A 16406-nucleotide genomic window follows, 5' to 3' on the forward strand; every position below is an offset into this window, starting at 1 on the left:
CTCCCCAATTAGGAAGTTGGATACTGAACACTGACTCATTCATCTAACCAGTTTTAGCAGCAGTTGTCAGAAATGGTGGTGGTGGAGAAAGTTTCCACAGTCAGAAGTGTTTCCTCACTCCCACATCTAACCTTGTTTTTCCAAATGAAAAACAGCCCTGCCTGTGTTCCAAACGTTGTCTTTAAGGTACTGAAGCCTTGATTGAGAAAACTGGTATCAATTTGTTTTCCCTCAGCAAATGTCATGTTTTCTCTGCCAGCTATGCGGGTGTGGTTTCCTTGGATGAAACCAGGTGCCCCTGCTGTGGGCAAGAACTTTCTCTCAGAAACCAGCTTCTTGGGTTGGCCTCAATGGTTGGGCAATAAGTATGTTATGATGATGAAAGTAGACAACGCATGCCGTACATCTCAACCCCCCTCGGAGACCTTTCTTTCCCCAACCTATTGCACCTGTCACATCCCCAGGGGGGGGGGAGGGGGGCTTGTTAGCCAGTGAAACCTTCCAGAGGAAAGGCCCTGGTGGGCTGGATGCACTGTTCTTTAGAAGTATTCCGATTTATTTACAGGGGTGGGGGAGCAGTGTTTTGGTAGCTGGTTTAACTTCTGGGTTCCCCTCCCTCAGAGGAACGGCTCAGTGGTTTGGAGTCAGCAGCGACGGGGAAGGAAAGCGGGAACACTGGAAACGCAAAAGCTTGCAGCACTGCAGCCTGCGGTATGGAAAACTCAAAGCTGCCTACCGAGAAATGGAACTGCCCAGCCAAGAAGTGCCTTCCTTCCAAGGCACAGAGTCTCCCAAGCCAGGCAAGATGCCCAAGGTAAGCAGCCCCATGTGTGGCCTTTCACTTAATTGGCCATGAGGGCCAGCACCACGTAGAGGCCACTGTGCAGGACTTGGTTGTGGCAAACATGGATTTGTTTGAAGGTAAAGCTGACAGGGTGAGCTCAGGCAAGTTATATGTCATATTTTCCTCCAGTTCAGGCCATGGCTGCTTGAACAGTTGTCCAGGATCCTCTCTGGTGACCGGAAGACTTCCTTCCTCCAATCCCCCTCCCTGCTTCTCAGACCCTAGGGCCACTGAACTCCTATCATGCTCTGAATGTTATGGTTGCCCTGTAGGTGTCAAGCTGTAAATCGTGCACTCATTGTTCTTTCAGATTGTGGACCCTTTGGCCCGAGGCCGTCCCTTCCGGCGCCCAGATGAGGTGGATCGTCCTCGCACCCCACATCCTGTCCTACCTCCACTGACCCCTGGCGTGATCTCCTTGACGTCCTTCAGCAGTGTTCGGTCTGGCTGCACTCATGTGCCCCGCAGAAAAAGGGAATCTGTTGCCCATATGAGTTTCAAGGCAGCTGCAGCATTAATCAAAGTGAGTTCTTCTAGGACCCATCTCTTCTTTTTACCCCCTCCCCCATTGTCTCCTTGCTGTGTACTGTGGAACAGGCTGATATGGATTGAGGCGTAAGGTCAAGACAGTGAGAAATAGAATGATAATTAAATGGTGGTTTAAAATGCCTTGTGTCGAGGCCTGGTTGCCTGGTGCAATGTGAAAGTATGTCCAAACACTCTCCTTTTCTCCCCCCATGCTTTGCGTTGTAAAGCCACCGTAGTATTCACTGGTGGGGTGAGGGGGAACCATTGACTTGTTGGTAGCTATCTTCTGTGGCAAGCATTTGAAGCAAACCTGTAGCTTGGCAGGTCACTGTGATAACGATTTTCATGAAAAATTCAGTTGGCAAAATGAAGTTTTGGAGTAAATGTATACACCAAATCTGATTTTTGGTAGAAATGAAAATTATTTTTAAAATCCTCTTGCATATTGGCATCTCTTATGCCTTATCATTAAAATACAGCAGTTAAATTATCTGAAATCAAGTTGAGTTGGAATGTTGAACTTTGTCTTATTGTCTTATGTGTAATAACTATGCTTTTAAAAGTGAGATTTCCTGAAGTGTATCTTGCATATCAACTTTACAAAACACCTTCATGTTTCAAAAACAGGATTTGTGAAAAATGCAGCTGTTGAGCTGATAGCCTGGGCCATCAAGTTGGTAGAGTTCCCATTGCCAGATGGTGCTGCTGCATGGCAGAAAGGATGTTTAGTAGCATCTGGGCAGGGGGATAACTAGGTTCAAAGGCATTTGCAGTTAATTTTGTCGTACAAAGTAACCCAGCGGATATTCAAAATCAGAGTTGCAGGAATGGGCTTACATCCAGCAAGCAGCCCAGTCAAAACAGACTTCATTTATTTATTTGTTTGTGCCTTTCATTTTTTGAAGGTGGCACACAGCCTTGTTCCAGGAGAATCTTGGGCGACAGCTGCGGAACACTGAAGCTAATATATCAGGTGTTTGCACCTGGCCATTCACTGCTCTATTTTCCTTTCTCCAAAAGGGTCGCTCAGTTCTGGAGCCCTCCCTACCAAAGCGAAGAGGTAATAAACGGAGTTTTATGTATCCCAGCTTCCTGGATGATGAAATGGTGGATGGCATGGATACGTTGGACTCCTCTTTCTTCAGTAAGGCAAGCATGGTTCCATGGCTATTCCTTTCCCTGTTTAGGAACCCACCCCTTCCATTAATCTGTAATAGGGAAGCACAGTAGCCTGCCACAGTAGTCATGGCCAGAGCATACTGTCCAGATCTCCTGACGACAGATGATCTCTGGCTCATGAGCATGAGCCTGCGTGTGTAGGAAGTGTGCTTGGGCAGTTTCCCTCCCTGCAGTCAGGAATGCTGCTTTTTCAAATGTTCCTGATTACGGGGAATAAGTTTGTTCATGTACAGTGATGCACATAGGTTTCCTGGTCACAAGCCACCTTGTATCAGCAGTGAGTGGGCTAACATGCTCAGTGCCCACTTCCCTTCTACATGTGCTGATTTCAGTGTACATAATACCATACATCAGAAGGCAAGTATCATGTTCTCAACAAGCCCCCTCTATTGAATGCAGTAGGATCCCAACTGTTTGTACGCCTGGACCAGGGGTATTCAAACTGTGGCCCTCCAGATGCCCATGGACGACAGTTCCCATGAGCCCCTGCCAACAAATGCTGCATGGGGCTCATGGGAATTGTAGTCCATGGACATCTGGAGGGCCGCAGTTTGACTACCCCTGGTCTGGACGGACTCTTTCATCCCATTTGGTAAGATCCTTAGCCACTAATAGTCACTAATGATAATCTTTCTGTTGCCTGCAAATTCAAGATGAGTGAGTCTTTTTTCTTGAGCAAGCCATACTCCTATGAATTGCTCAACTGCTAATTCTGTGTACTGAATAACATAAGGGGCATAGACATGTTGATTTGCAGTGGTGTGGTGCATTACATGATGTTTCTCCCAATGGAAGCCTTTCCCCAGTTTTGGGAAAGTTGTTCTTGCAAAGGCTGGGGCTCCTGTCATTTCATGAGTGGTGTGCTACAGAAGCTTCTCTATTGTGACCATAATGGGAGGAAGGTCCCTCACTACCTGCACCCAGATGGCTGCAACAGATCTTCTAGCTTGTATGCTCCATTTCTCCCAAAGTCCTGAATGATTGCCTTCCTTGCTGAATCGTTGCAGGCACCCTCCTTCCCACTTCTGATTTCATTGAGCATGGCTCCCCCCCCCCCCCCCGTAGTATAGCACAGCAGGGCTTCCTTTTACTGCTTCTCAAATTTCCCAGGTAAAATGCTCATTGGATCAGAAAGACTAGCAAGCTGCCTTTTAAAAAAGGTAATCTTTTATTTTATTATGGCTATCAACCTGTTAAATATGTAGTCGGTCGCCATCTGAGCTGAATAATATTCAACTCTACGTAGTGCAGGAAGGCCTTATTCTCAGACCATGAAATTCTCACTTTATCCAGCAAGTGCTACCATAATACATGATTTTCACAGAAGTGACTATGTCTTTTGGGCATGATATTGGTCATCTGGAACCACAACATTTGTTGACATGGTCAAGCATACAAAATGGTGTCTATATGTTTTCTCTCTCTCATAGGTTGACACACATGAGGAAATGTGTTCCATGCCAGATGATGTATTTGAATCTCCACCCCTCTCTGCAACATATTTACGAGGACTTCCTCAGCCAGGAGAAGGCAAATCACCTGAGGCTGAGCAGCCATTTCAGTGAGTCTTGGGTTCCAGTTAAGAATAGTCCTAACGTCTTGACATGAATATGCTTCTAGAAGTCCATTTTGACCTTGGCTTTGTCTGAACCGCTAACAACAAAGATTATGGAGAAACAAAGCAAGACATACAATGTGAACCTTTCTTTGTTTCACAATATAGCAGGTTTTTCTTTGAAACTGTTTATTCTGCCTTTGAATAAAATGGGCAGCTCTCCTCAAGGCAGATTACACTATCAAAATATTTTGATAAAAGTGACTATAATACAACCCTACAATGCTATAGGATATCAGCCAATCAACAGATATTAAAAAATAAAACTAAATTCTCCTTCTGTGGGGCCAAAGTCATCCAGGTAGCTATGATATGCCTCTCCTCACTCAGGTAGGTTGGCCACTTCATATGCGAATTATTTACAGCCTGCCTTCCAGTTTCGAATTGCCCTACTACTTGGGTAGGTGATCTTAAGCCCTGTTCCCAATCAACTAATAATTCAAATAGTAGGTATCTTTACCACTGAGGATTCATGGAAAGTCAGGGGGAAATCCACATTACTCCCAAGAAAGAGGGGGCATTGGCTGACCAGCCAATTGCTGACAAGAAGCGACTACAGGGAGCCAAGCCAGTAGCTGTAGTCCCTAAGGAGCAACCTAGAACTCCGAGTCTCAACTCCTCCAACACAGAGATGGTGAAGGTGGCAGGGATGCTGGCACAGCATCCTCTACCTTCACCATGCAAAACTGGCCATAAGGAGAAGATGGACTCCAAGTCTGGGAAGAGCTAAGCCGTGATGAAAGACACTGGCTCACGCCACGAGGGCAGCATGCAACCATCAAAGAAGAGGAGAACAGGCAATATCATCAACAACTGCTGCTGGCTCAGGCTATTCAGCACCTGATCAACATTAGAACCATCAAGTTAGTCTCCCTGGGCCAGGAATTCACCGGAGTTTACTCCATATTCTTCATTGTGCCCCAAAAGTCTGGTGACTGGCATGCGGTGCTAAACCTAAAAAGCCTCAACATATGGGTGAAGAGGTGGTTCTGCAGACCTTGGATATGATGACATCACTCAACCTACAGGAAGCATACCTGTACATACCCCTCCACAAAGATTCCAGATGGTACCTTTGTTTCTTTAATCAGGGTCAACACTTCTAATACACGGTTTTACCATTCAGTCTGTCATCAGCCTCTATAGTGTTTGCCAAAGCCATGGTGGCCTTGGTGCTCAACTTTGTTAGCACAGGGTTCATGTATATCCGTTCATTATGAACTGTTATTGAGAGCTCGAAATGAGGTCACAACAAGGAGCATCACAGACATGATCCAGGCATGCCTCCAGAATATACACGCAATCAGCAAAGGTTTTCCTCCTGGAGGAGAAGCAGAAGAAACTGATATTCTTGACAGCAGAAATCATCACAAGCAGGACTGCAGATCTGACAGACCTGGCAGCGGTCAATGGCCCTGATGATATTGAACATAGACATGGTACCCTGGGCCTGATTCCATTCGAGATCTCTAATGGGATCTGTTATGCTTCCAGAAGGATATTGCCAAACATAAGAATAGGAGATTGACAGTGCCATCACATCTTCACCCAACACTTCAGTGGTGGATGGTCAAAAAACATCTCCATAAAGGTACTGCCCACATAGATAGTCATGACCACGGATCCCAGCCAGAGGGGCTAGGGAGCGCATTGTTGGAATTTCACTAGTCCACGTTAGAGAAGCATCACAGCATGAACTGGCTAGAGCTATGGGCAGTACGGCTGGCCCTGCACTCATTCCAACTGGTACTATTGGGGAAACCATGTCCTGGTATGCACAGACAACTTGGACTCCAAGGTACACATAAACAGACAAGGTGGCACACAATACAGAACTCTGTACCTCAAAGCATGCTGTTTTCTAAAATGGGCCAAGGACACCCTGGCAAGCCTGAAGGTGGAACACCTCCAGGGCCAAGCCAACCAGCAAACAAACTGGCTCAGTTGACAGGACCTGGACTCTGGCAAGTAGAGACTAAACTGGGGAGGTCTTTCCACAGATCACTACCTGGTTCAGAGTTCCTGGGATGGACATACTAGTGACACCCAAAAATGCACAAATGCCATGGGTTCCTGGTCCACTTCTTCAACAAGGCGACGGAGGGCAAAGATGCCCTCAGCTGACTGTGGCCTCTCAGCCTTCTGCATGCTTTCCCCCCACTTCCTCTCATCAGCAGACTGCTAAACAGAATCAGGAGGGAGGAGACTGAAGTGATATTCATCACGCCACATTGGCCCAAGCATCCATGGTTCTCCGATCTGGTCCCGATGTCCAAAATGGAACCAGATGTCCAAAATGGAATACTACCAGCCAGATAGGACCTTCTACTTCAAGGGCTGGTTCATCATCCAGACCTAGACTGGCTACAACTGAGAGTGTGGAGGTTGAGCAGTGCACGTTACGAGGTTTAGTGTTCACACCTGACTTTGTGGATATTATGATACAAGGCTGGCCCTCAACCAAACAGATATACGGCCACATTTGGAAGATCTTCAATAAATGGATGGTTCATCAAGGCATGGAACCTATGCAACCATACTTTTGAGACATCGTTAACTTTCTTTATGAAGACAGGAAACAAGGGGTGCAGGCAAATACATTGAAATGACATGTCGCAGCCATCAGTGCAGTTTTGCATTGCAGTTTTGGACCTGGAGAAGTCATCTGCCTTGTCAGCGAATATTTATGTTCAGCAGTTCCTCAAAGGAGTGCAACAGCTGGACCCCTCAATACAGCACAGATTCCCCACATGGAGTCTGCCTATTGTCCTACGTGCCATCACTAAGCCACCCTTCAAACCACTGTGGCGGACAGAATGCAAGTTCCTTTAATGGAAATTGGCTTTCATAGTGGCTATAACTTCAGCCAGGCACATGTTGGAGCTGGCCACGCTGTCATCCAGGAAGGAATTGTACACATTCCAAAAGGATTCTGTCACACTTAGGACGGACCCCGGCTTTGTTCCTAAAGCCTACTCTCACTTCCATCTTGAGCAACCAGTGGAACTACAATTGTTTTGCCCTGAGCCAAAGTGGATAAGGAACAACACAAACTGGACATCTGTTAGGCTCTATACATCTAATTGAAGCGAACAGCTGACGCCCTATTTATCTCCCACAGAACCTCAACAGGAAGGTGTCAGCCTTGACTGTTGCTTACTGGGTCAAACAGTATAATCAAAGCCTACGAGACCCAAGGAAAGATCCCCCCAGGGAGGATCCCACTAGAGTTGCAGCCTTCTCCACCCAGGCTACGGTGATAGAGATCTGAAGGGTTGAGCTTAGGGTTGGGCACTTCAACCCTAGTTGAGCTTCTGCTTGAACCACCTTGTTGCTGTTTCCAGACATCTGGCTAAGGCTTTCAGGGAAGAATCAGAGGAGGAAGAACTGGGTGTCATCAGCAGATTGATGACATCCCAGCCCAAGCCTCTGCACCAGCTGATCAAGAGTGTGCATAAAGATATTAAATAAGATTGGAGAGAGGACCATTCTCTGTGGGATTTCACATGTGAGCTGGTGGCTCTCTCTCCTATTGCTACCCTTGGTGTCTGCAACCCCAGAGAAAGGAAATCGGCCATTGGAGGACTGTCCCCTGTATCTTGGCATCAGCGAGGCTTGGTTACTGCATCAAGCGCTGCTGTGTGGGCTAATATCACAAGCAACGTTGATCCGCCTTGGTCCTGCTGACAGTGGAGGTCATCCATCAGGGCAGCTAGCACAGTTTCTACCCCATGGCCAATTCAGAAGCCTGACTGGGAAGGGTCTAGGAATGCACTCAAGCAAATAGGGAGTAAGTGAATCAAAATAAATTGATGGGATAGTTGCATCTTTTGTTACCTAGATTAGTGATCCCCAACCTGTGGGCTGCGGACCACATGTGGTCCTTCGAGTAATTGGAAGTGGGCCCCAAAGGATGCCTTCTCCCCCCCTGGCCCTTTAATTCATCCCCCCCCCCCAGCCCTTTACAACACACTTCATTGTTGTGGTGTGTCTGTATCCTATTTTGAAGGGATGTTTAAACATTACCAATAGCGATCAGAGAGTGCTAGGGCAGTGGTTGAGAGTAGAGGAATAAACTACCCCCTCCCCCCACCGGGCCTCAGTAAAAGGCATTGAGTGGTCCCCGGCGTTGAGTGGTCCCCGGTGATAAAAAGGTTGGGGACCACTGACCTAGATGTTTTTAAAAAGCCAAATTAACAAACAGGGCTCTCTGGGGCTTCAAACCATTCCAGAAGTCCTGTAAGGCAGAGCTGTTCCATCAGACCTATGGCTGAGGCCAGGAGAATTAACCTGAACAAAATACTAGCTTCCCTATCTGAAAACTTAATTGAAAACTATCTATTTAAGAAAAATCTAACCAAAAACTAATCAAGCCCCTACATGAGATTTTACTTATAATGTAGAAATGGTTTTTAATTTAATTTTAAAACCTAAACCAATTTTATTTAATAATGCTTATTATAATATATTGCAAGTGAATGTTTTTCATTTTTGATGCTACTCGCCCTGAACCAACTCGGGAAGGGCAGGCTATAAGAATAAACTATTATGATTCTATTTTTGTAGACGTGCAGTTGCCGCCAGAGTTGTGCCATCTCCAACAGCTGCCCCAAAGAGGGGCACAAGGATTGCTTCCAAAGTGAAACATTTTGCCTTTGATCGCAAGAAGCGCTACTACGGCCTGGGAGTGGTGGGCAAGTGGCTGAACAGGACATATCGCCGGAGCATTAGCAGTGTGGTCCGGTCTCAGCTGGAGATTGCAGACAGCCATAGGTAGGAATCCCACATGCCGATCATGACTTGAGCTGATCTAGGCTTTCCTGTGACACTAGAGAGCCAGCTTGCTGTTGTGGTTAAGAATGGTGGCCTCTAATCTGGCAAGTCAAGCTTGATTCCCTGCTCCTCCACATGCAGCCAGCTGGGTGACCTTGGACTGGCCACAGAGTTGTTCTCACAGAGCAGTTTTCTCAGCCTCATCTACCTCAGTGTCTGTTGTGAGGAGAGGAACGGAAGGCAATTGTATGAGATTTCTTTGGGTAGTGAAAAGTGGGGTACGAAAACCAACTCCTCTTCTAGTGCAGGGAACTGGGGGAAAGAGTCCATTTTAACCTGCTTGACCACCTGACCATCTTGCTAGGATGTGTTTTCCATCATAAATGTGTTCAGAACCAGGAGACAAGGGATTAAAAAGCCTCAGATGCCCTCTTCCAAGAATATAACACTGTGGAAGTGATGCTTGGCTTATGTCTTCCTTGTGATATGTGATAATACCCCCCGCATAGATCTATGATACAGCCTCTTTGCAGAGCTGGAAAAAAGGAATAAAAGAGGGCAACCAAGATGATAAGGGCATTGGAGTATCCGCCCTAGGAGTAAAGGCTGCATTTAAGAAGATGAATGAAGGGGGGCATGGTAGAGGTTTATAAAAGCATGCATGCGGAAATGAGAGTGGAGTGCTTTTTCTTAATTTCCCGAAATACTAGGTCTTGAGTACTACCCAGTGAAGTTGAGGATAAACAAAAGGAAGTACTTTACCCAATAAGTTATTAACATGTGGAATTAACTGCGTGAGGATGTGATGGCCACAAGGATAGGTAACTTTAAAAGGGGAATCAATACATTTGTAGAGGATATGTCCATCAGTGGTTACTAGCCAGGAGATTTAAATGGAAACCTCCATGATCAAGAGCAGTAAATGTCTAAATACCAGTGCTAGGAGGGAAAACTGGGAAAAATCTTTGGCCTCTGTGCGCAATAATGGACTGGTTGGTTATTAGTCTGATACAGCAGGGCTACTTTTATCAGCATACAGACTTCTTCCTTTCTCCATAATAGGCCCTACTTCACCTACTGGATCACCTTTGTCCATATCATCATCACCTTATTGATCATTTGCACTTATGGGATTGCTCCAGTTGGCTTTGCCCAGCATGTGACAACAGCACTTGTGAGTTTAATACTACTTACTTAATTTCTGCTTGCTATATACTGATAGACAGATAGCAGTTAATTGGGTGTTGAACCAAAATCTGCAACCAGAAAATCCAACCTATGTGGGTTTTCTGCAAACAGAACAAAATAAGCAAGTTACACAAATTCAGAAAAGGTTGTGTGCTGCCCTAGCAGGGCAGTCTGGGTAACTACACTCTTGGCCAGTAAGCCAAGCCCAAATTGCAAACCGAGTAGCAAAGTCCAGTCCAGGTCTTGGCACTAACTGTGGCAACCAAATTCCAAGGGAGAGCCAAGGGGGGGGGGTGCTGATGTCCTGAACCAGGGAAGCAGAGTCTGAAGCTCAAACAAAGTCCAAATACCAGAGTTGTAGTCCAAGAAACCGTAAGCAGAAGTCAGGAAACCAGAGATCAGTCAGGCAGAGCTTTGCTAAAGCAAGGGTGGGTCAGGAACGGGAGTCAAGATGACGGGAGGGCTTGCGCAAGAGTTGCACCCACAAGGGTGCCATTGCAGCTTTGCTTAAGGGCAACCTTCCTTAATGAGCCGAACAGTCCCACCTGACACTTCAGATGTCATCTGTCGAAGTATCCTCACCTGGGCCAAATCTGTTTTGACACCGTGCCATGAGCTGGGCACTCCTGCGGCGCACTGTGAAGTCTGTTTGCCATTGCCTCCTACGATGCTCCAGCAAGCTGTCCGGGGTGGGGTGAGGGCACTGCCGATGGAGAAGGCAGCTGCACTGAAACTGGAGGTGGGGGCTGCTCTTGCTCGAAGGGTGGCTGCTGTTCTTGCTGAGGGAGATGCTCTTGCTCAAGGGGCAGCAGCAGCGGGGGCCTGACTGGTTATTCGATAGAATCCATCAGATGCAGTAAGCCAGTTGAAAAACTCAATTCAGCAAAGGTAGCAGGAGTCAGTTGGGATGTTGAATTAGTGAAGACATATTTCATTGGTGTGTTTCAAATAAATGAATGAATGAATGAATGAATGAATGCATGCATGAATGCATGCATGCATGAATGAATGAATGAATGAATGAATGAATGAATGAATGAATGAATGAGCTTGCCAGTAGTTTTGTTCGTATCAGATGATAGGCCCAAATTCAGTCCCTGATTTATTTTTGCAGCTGATAAATAATTCCCAATTCCTTATAAGTTCCAGTATGCCTCCTTTCTTAAGTTGTTTGCTACTGAGATATAACATAGGAATTTCTCTTGTTGTGATGCAGGTACTGAGGAACAAAGGTGTTTATGAGAGTGTGAAATACACCCAACAAGAGAACTTCTGGGTTGGCCCAAGTTCGGTAAAGGCTGTGCTTCCATTTTTGTTTGCGCTTTCCAAAGAGGATGGAATTCCTTCCATTTTAAGGATGAGAGTGTGCATTATTCAAAGTACTTCTGGATGTTGGTTTCTTGGTTTAAATTGTGAATATCCTTGTGCATGTGCACCCACACTCTGTCACTTTTTAGTTTGCATTTGCAATGCTCAAGAATCTGCATCAGCCAATAAAATCAGATATTCAAGATAGTTGTCTTTCTGTGTTCCACTTGGCCACCAGTGGGTTATGGGGGGTACAGTTGCCAAATCCAGGTTGGGAAACTCATGGAGATTTGGGAGTGGAGGCAGGAACCTCAGTTGGATACAATGGCATAAAGCAGTGGTCCCCAACTCCTGGTCCGGGGACCGGTACCAGGCCACGGCTCCTCCTCCCCAGCTGCTGCCTTGGGAGCTGCCCTGCCATTCTGCCATGGGCTCACCTTTGGTGCTCTCCAGCGGCCGCCATGGCTGGGGCTCCCCCTCAGTGTGGCACTGCGCAGATTCTGCTGGCAACACCCCACAGTGGGAAGTCAGAGGTGCCGGCGGGAAAGCAAGTGGAGCAGGGGTTAAGGTGGCGGCAGTGACATCCCTCAGCAAAAGACTACTTCCTGGGCCTCAGTAAAATTGCCAAGCGTTGACCGGTCCCCGATGATAAAAAGGTTGGGGACCACTGGCATAAAGTCTATCCTCCAAGGCATCAATTTTCATCAGGGGAACTAATCTCCATAATCTGTAGATGAACTGTAATTCTAGGGGATCTCTAGGTCCCACCTGACAGCTGGCATCCCTAATGGTTTTCCCAGGTAGCAGTTATCATTCACTGTAAGTAAAAGGAAGAGAAATTAGCAAATCTCCCCTTTCTACTTTCTTCCCTCCCTCCCTACTTTGCATTTCAGATTGACTTGATCCACCTAGGAGCTAAATTCTCCCCCTGCATAAGGAAAGACCTACAGATCAAGAAGTTGATCCAGAAGGAGAGAGACCGAGAGCGCAAGTCGGGCTGCTGCGTCCAGAATGATAACTCTGGTTGTGTTCAGACTCTGCGAGATGACTGCTCGGTGAGCATGCCAGCAAGAGGGGTGCTCTGAAACTCCGGATCTGTCTGGGTGAAACGGCTCATTTGGGGGTGAAAGGAGCTTTTTATTTCAGTCCCTATTTCTGTATAATTTTAGATACAGCTTTCGTCTTGATTTATCTGTCTTAAACCTTTGTTATAATAACATGGCAAGATATTTGTTCCTTTGAGGTTGTGTAATATTGCAGGACAGTCTCAAAAATATTGGGAAGACAGAACTGTGATTCAAATGTGAGGCTTTTTTCTCTGTCTCTCTCTCTCTCTGTCTCTCTCTCTCTGCTGAGTTATACTGAAACCGTGGGGCCATGCTTCCATGGCATCCACAGGACTGCTTTCATAATGACACTGATGAGAGTATCTTAGCTTAATTTTAGCTTAGCTTAATTGTATTGGTTAAATTGCTGTTTTGCTTGACCAGTTCATACCATCTTTAACACGGCGCCGCAGCACCGCGGACTAAATAAAAGAGTAAGGGCCACGAAGGCGGGCCCTGTCCGGGATGAGGAAGGGTGCCGATAGGCCCCTTCCCCTGGACTGACCAGCGGAGGGCCCAATCGGGAGGCCCCGATTGGCCCCTCCACTGGTCAGTCCACCCCCAAGCTGCCAATCAGCAGCCGCATGCAGCGCGGCTACTGATTGGCTGCTTGCCCGGCCACAAACCAATTGGGGGGCGCGAAGCGCCTCCCAACCCGCCCTACCCCCCCACCAGAGCTTCCCTTCGCTCCGGCAGCCATTACTTTGCTGGCCGCCAAGAGCGAAGGTAGGCTCCTTGGCCCCTGCCCCGAAAACGGCTCCCCAGACTTTCCCCGGGGCTTGGGGACTGTTTTAAAGCATCCCCGCCACCTCTAAAACGCTGCCCAAGCCCCAGGGAAGGCGCTCCGCGCCTTCCCCGGGGCTTGGGCAGCGGCTTAAAGGATCCACGCCGCCTTTAAAACGCTGCCCAAGCTCCGGGGCCTGGGGAACATTTTGCTACATGGGCAGGAGGGGGAGCAAACCCTCCCCTAGGGCCCGCTGTATTTTTTTTACAGCGGGCTCTACTGCTCTACAGCGGGCTCTAATATCAGATCACAATTAAAAGAAAGTATAATTAAAACCCAAACTTAAGTTGACGGGGGGGTGGGGATCAGGATAATATGTAACACATAAAAGCTTATAGAACGGATTACATTAATAGAAAGTCTGTTTTTGTGTCTATAAACCAATTTATCTATTTGGTTTACCTTTATAGGTAACACATTTAGGGTGCTGACATCGGTATCTACATACCCCAAATAAGAATTCTGTATGAATGGGCCTCCAGTGGAGTTGTGCCTCTAAACTTTTCCCTTAATTTATAAAAATCAGTCATTCTTCTCATCCCAACAGGAAACATTAGCCACTTTTGTAAAGTGGCCAGATCATAGCCCACCAGAGGTTGACCCCAGCAATTTCAGTCTGAAAAGGTCATCGGGAGCAGTGTGCCATCAGGATCCCAGGTAGTTGTGTACTTCTGTGCATGTGTATACTTCTTTTCCACATAGGGAAGATCTGTCCAAAAACCCTCTATGATCCAAGTGTTGAACTAGAATTAGTAGTCCAAGTGTTGAAGCAGAAACACTTGAGTTCAAATTGCCATTCTGTCACAAAGTTCACTGAGGGACCACAATTCCAGTTATATACTCAGCCTAATCTACCTTGCAGGGATGCTAGGATAAAAATGGGGAGGACATATATAGATCATGTTGAGCAAAAAGTAAAAATTGTATAGATAAAAATTAGAAAGTGTGGGTTTCTTTTAAAAGACCTAGGTGGGCACTGTGACTTGTTCTAAACATTCATTTCTGATTGGCTGTATCCCAACAGGACTTGTGAGGAACCAGCTTCAAATAGACCTCACGTATGGCCCGATGATATCACCAAGTGGCCGGTAAAGAGTCCTTTCTCCCTTTATTTTTAGCTTTTACTTTATTTTGCTAACTGCTTCCTACCATGCAAGTGTACAGATGGGTGATTTTGGGAAGTGTCGAAGGGAAGAGAGAATGTGTCCGGCGTATTGTCACAGCCTAGCTATCTCACACAGTGAAAACCTCTTCATGTACTGTTCCTACGCAAAGTCATGTGTGTGTGCCTCTCTTTGGCATAACCTCCAGTTACACTAGAGGAGGGAAGGTGTTGGTATGTTACTGGGTGGGTGGAATGGAGTAAAACCTTGGTGGCTTTGAGTGCTTAATTCCAGAAATCACCAAACATTGGTGAACAAGGAAGAGGAGGAGGCCATGTAATGAGATCAGGGAGATGTAGGATGTCAAGATAAGCCTTTCTCCAACATTTTTACTATTGAGAAACCCCGGATACATTCTTCAGGCTTTGAGGAACCCCAGTAGTGGTGTAATCATGCAGAATTTATCTGGGAAACATAGCTGTGTACATGCCCACCTGGGGCCCCACCCCTTCCAGGCCCATCATTGGCCATTTACAGAGGGGTGTGTGGGTCAACATGACCATATACATTCATTGTTATTGTTGTTAGTTGCGAAGTCGTGGACAATGATACTCCAGGACTTCCTGTCCTCTACCTTTCCCTGGAGTCCATTTAAACTCGCATAGCCATAGCCTTCTTCCCCAGGAGCAAGCGTCTTTTAATTTCTTTGCTGCAGTCCCCATCTGCAGTGATCTTGGAGCCCAGGAAAATAAAATCTGTCACTACCTCCATTTCTTCCCCATCTATTTGCCAGGAATTGAGAGGGCCACATGCCATGATCTTAGTTTTCTTGATGTTGAGTTTCAAGCCAACTTTTGCATTCTCCTCGTTCACCCGCATCAACAGGCTCTTTAGTTCCTCTTCACTTTCTGCCATTAGAGTGGTATCATCTGCATATCTGAGGTTGTTGATATTTCTCTCTGCAATCTTAATCCCAATTTGTGACTCATCTAACCTGCCTTTCTCAAGATGTGCTCTGTGTACAAGTTAAATAGGCAAGACGACAGTATACAGCCTTGCTGAGCTCCTTTCTCAATTTTGAACCAATCAGTGATTCCATACCCAGTTCTCACTGTTGCTTCTTGACATGCATATAGGTTTCTCAAGAGACAGATAAGATGCTCTGGTATTCCCATCTCTTTAAGAACTTGCTACAATTTGTTGTGCTCCACACAATCAAAGGCTTTAGCATAGTCAATAAAGCAGAAGTAGATGTTCTTCTGGAACTCCCTAGCTTTCTCCATAATCCAGCGCATGTTGGCAATTTGATCTCTAGTTCCTCTGCCTCTTCGAAATCCTGCCTGCACTTCTGGAAGTTCTCGATCCACATATTGCTGGAGCCTAGCTCGCTCTTGTATAGTTAAGGGATGTTAAGCTCGCTCTTGTATAGTTCTTCTGTATAATTTTGCCACCTTTTCTTAATCTCTTCTGCTTCTGTCAGATCCCTGCCATTTTGGTCTCTTATCATACCCATCTTTGCATGAAACGTTCTCTTTATATCTCCAATTTTCTTGAAAAGACCTCTGGTCCTCCCCATTCTATTGTTTACTTCTATTTGTTTGCACTGTTCGTTTAAGAAGGCATTCTTATCTCTTCTAGCTTTTCTCTGGAATTCTGCAATTGGGTGTATCTTTCTCTTTCTCCCTTGCCTTTCACTTCCCTTCTCTCCTTAGCTATTTGTAAAGCTTCCTCAGACAATTTTGATTTCTTGCATTTCTTTTTCTTTGAGATAGTTTTAGTTGCTACCTCTTGTACAATGTTGTGAACCTCCGTCCACAGTTCTTCAGGCACTCTGATTCCTTAAATCTATTTGTCACCTCTACTGTATGTTTGTCGGGGATATGATTTAGTTCATACCTGAGTGGCCTAGTGCTTTTCCCTACTTTCTTCAATTTAAATTTAAATTTTGCAACAAGAAGCTCATGATCTGAACCACAAT

General features: G+C 46.1%; 1 protein-coding gene across 4 annotated transcripts in view; it reads left to right on the forward strand.

Annotated features, from left to right (window-relative positions):
• RHBDF2 (rhomboid 5 homolog 2) overlaps positions 1-16406 on the forward strand; it is an 80862-nt gene that overhangs the window by 50585 nt on the left and 13871 nt on the right. For all 4 annotated transcript variants that reach the window (XM_077327693.1, XM_077327691.1, XM_077327690.1 and 1 more), the window contains exons 4-13: positions 622-814; positions 1155-1367; positions 2393-2521; positions 3982-4112; positions 8733-8939; positions 10002-10113; positions 11344-11418; positions 12329-12490; positions 13873-13982; positions 14350-14413. In XM_077327693.1, coding sequence (XP_077183808.1) covers positions 622-814; positions 1155-1367; positions 2393-2521; positions 3982-4112; positions 8733-8939; positions 10002-10113; positions 11344-11418; positions 12329-12490; positions 13873-13982; positions 14350-14413 — 1396 coding nt within the window. The remainder of the gene's footprint in view (positions 1-621; positions 815-1154; positions 1368-2392; positions 2522-3981; positions 4113-8732; positions 8940-10001; positions 10114-11343; positions 11419-12328; positions 12491-13872; positions 13983-14349; positions 14414-16406) is intronic.

This window comes from Paroedura picta, chromosome 3, assembly GCF_049243985.1.
Source record: "Paroedura picta isolate Pp20150507F chromosome 3, Ppicta_v3.0, whole genome shotgun sequence".
NCBI classification, from domain to species: domain Eukaryota; kingdom Metazoa; phylum Chordata; class Lepidosauria; order Squamata; family Gekkonidae; genus Paroedura; species Paroedura picta.